General features: G+C 37.4%; 1 protein-coding gene across 1 annotated transcript in view; it reads left to right on the top strand.

The window, feature by feature from the left end:
- Window positions 1-2,500, top strand: part of LOC113810272 (polycystin-1-like protein 2) — a gene marked incomplete at its 5' end in the record, with an annotated part of 27,300 nt that overhangs the window by 18,996 nt on the left and 5,804 nt on the right. Inside the window, 2 exon segments of the mRNA XM_070125201.1 lie at window positions 201-464; window positions 925-1,079. Coding sequence (XP_069981302.1) covers window positions 201-464; window positions 925-1,079 — 419 coding nt within the window.

The following is a 2,500-nucleotide window of genomic DNA, read 5'->3' as shown; positions in this document are numbered from 1 at the left end:
ACATATATATATATATATATATATATATATATATATATATATATATACATAATATATATATATATATATATATATATATTCATACACACACACACATATATATTTATTTACTTTATTTATTTATTTATTTATTATTTATTTATATATACATATATATGTATGTATGTAATCACTTCCACACCAACCCCCTCCGCGCGCAGAGCCCTGGACCCGCGGCCCCTCGGCGCGTGCACGCCGTGAAGGGCACGAGCGACACGAGCCTCCCGCAGAGCCTGCGTCAGAAGCTGGTGAAGGAGCGCGAGATGATGCTGGTGCTGAGGGACATCCTGGCTTACCTGGCCTTCGTCATGATACTGGGCTTCATCACGTACGGCGGCCGCGACCCGTCCACCTTCCTCATGGCTTCGCACTTCCGTAACGCCTTCATCAGGGAGGGAGACATCTACTGGGACTACAAGGAGAAGGTGGGGTGCAAGGCTGTGGGTGTGGGGGTTTGCGTGTGTTGCTGTGGGTTTGCTGTTGACGTTTTTGTATGTATGGACCTGTATGTATACTTGGGTATGTATGTGTGTGTGTGCGTGTTTACGTATGTGTATGTATGTGTGTATATGTTTACATATGTGCATGTATGTGTGCGTACATGTTTACATATGTATATGTATGTGTATGTATGTATTCGACAGAGTGCATGTATGAGTGCGTGATTACATATGAGTACTCACGTATGCATATGTGCGTGTTTGTGTTCACATTTATGGCCAAGGGATTGTGTGTACATTAAATTTTATAGCATCCACACTCACTCATACTGTAAACAAACGATATTGAAAAGCTTCCACCCCACCCACCCCCAAAAAATAAAGAATAAAATTAACCCCACGCAGCCACACGCACCCTGCCTCTACCCTCTCTCTCTTCCTCCAGGTCATCCACAGCGACAGATACTGGCTGTGGCTTCGAAACATCATGCTGAAGGAACTGAGAGCCCAGCGCTGGTACAATGGCGAACTCTCCTATGGATTAAGGGGCTTCTTAAGCGACAAACAGAATAGGATTATGGGATACGGAATCCTGCGCAAGTTAGGAACAAGAAGGGCGTCTGCAGGTATGAGGAGGGGTTTTAAGTGTGTGTGTGTGTGGGTGGGTGGGTGGGAGAGTGTTGGTGGGTGTATGTATGTGTGTGAAGGTGTAAATGATCCTTATAAGGGATGGGTACTTACAAAGCATGAGTGTTAAGTGTGTGAAGGGTGTAAATGATACGTATAAAGGATGTGATAGATGAGTAAATAATGCTTATAAAGGTTGGGTGTTTAGTGTGTGTTAAATGTGTAAATAATACTTCGTTTCCACACCGATCTGCAGTGTTTACTTTTTTTCTATTTCGTTTTCGTTTTTTATTCTTCTTTTCTTTTGTTATTATTAAGTAAATGCGTCTCCTGTGACTTTTTTTTTTTTTTTTTTTTTTTTTTTTTAATATAAGAATAATTCTATCTTGAGAAGCAGAGTCTAAATACAAAGATCTCTCCAGTATTAAGCGTCTGTCGTTTACAAGTGACTTAATGAACGGAATTCTTTGATTTATGACAGTCCGCCTTACATATGTGGGAAAAGATTAACAGCTGAAGTTATCTCCATAAGCTTTCATTAACAGACCCTTGAAATAGTCCTAAGATTGAAAATTCAAGTGTTATACATTGAGGGGTGTTTATCTATTTATCTTTTATTTGTTTGTTACTTAGGTTATTTGTCTGTCTCTATTCATTTCTCCATCTCTCTATTTATCGTATTTGTCCATCTGTGTATCTATATGTCTATCTATCTATCCTTCTATTTCTCTATCTGTCTATTTATCATGTATTTATCTATCTGTATCTATATGCCTATCTATCTATCCTTTACATGGTGCATTCCACGTACTATCTAGCAGCCAGAGCGAGTGAGTCCGTATCCCCCAATCAACTAGATCATGGTATTTTGTATATTTATCTAACGAGGGAGAAAAATGAATTCCATTCATTAAGAAACAAAGGGTATCATTTATGGACAAACGACAAAGCAAGAAATAGGCTTTATCGACAAAAGACAAAAAAAAGATTACATGAATTATGCATAAAAGGATGCCGTTTATGAACTAACGGCAAAGCAAGAAATAGACTTTATCGACAAAATACAAAGAAAAAAACATACATGAATTATATATATATATATATATATATATATATATATATATATATATATATATATATATATATATATATATATATATATATATAACAAACGATACCATTTATGAACTAACGACGAAGCAAGAAATAGACCCTTTTTGGCAAAATACAAAGAAAAGCAAATATTTACATTGTGTGGTAAAGAGCGAATCTCCATTTACTTCTTTCATATCGCTATCTCTTGACCGCTATCTGTCTGTATTCAAGGGCTTTGGGAGACATGCTTAGTGCTTGTCTAATCTCTACGTGTCCCCTTATCTCAGAGAGTATCTTGT

This window comes from Penaeus vannamei, chromosome 1, assembly GCF_042767895.1.
Source record: "Penaeus vannamei isolate JL-2024 chromosome 1, ASM4276789v1, whole genome shotgun sequence".
NCBI classification, from domain to species: domain Eukaryota; kingdom Metazoa; phylum Arthropoda; class Malacostraca; order Decapoda; family Penaeidae; genus Penaeus; species Penaeus vannamei.
This window is presented reverse-complemented; position numbering and strand designations above follow the sequence as displayed.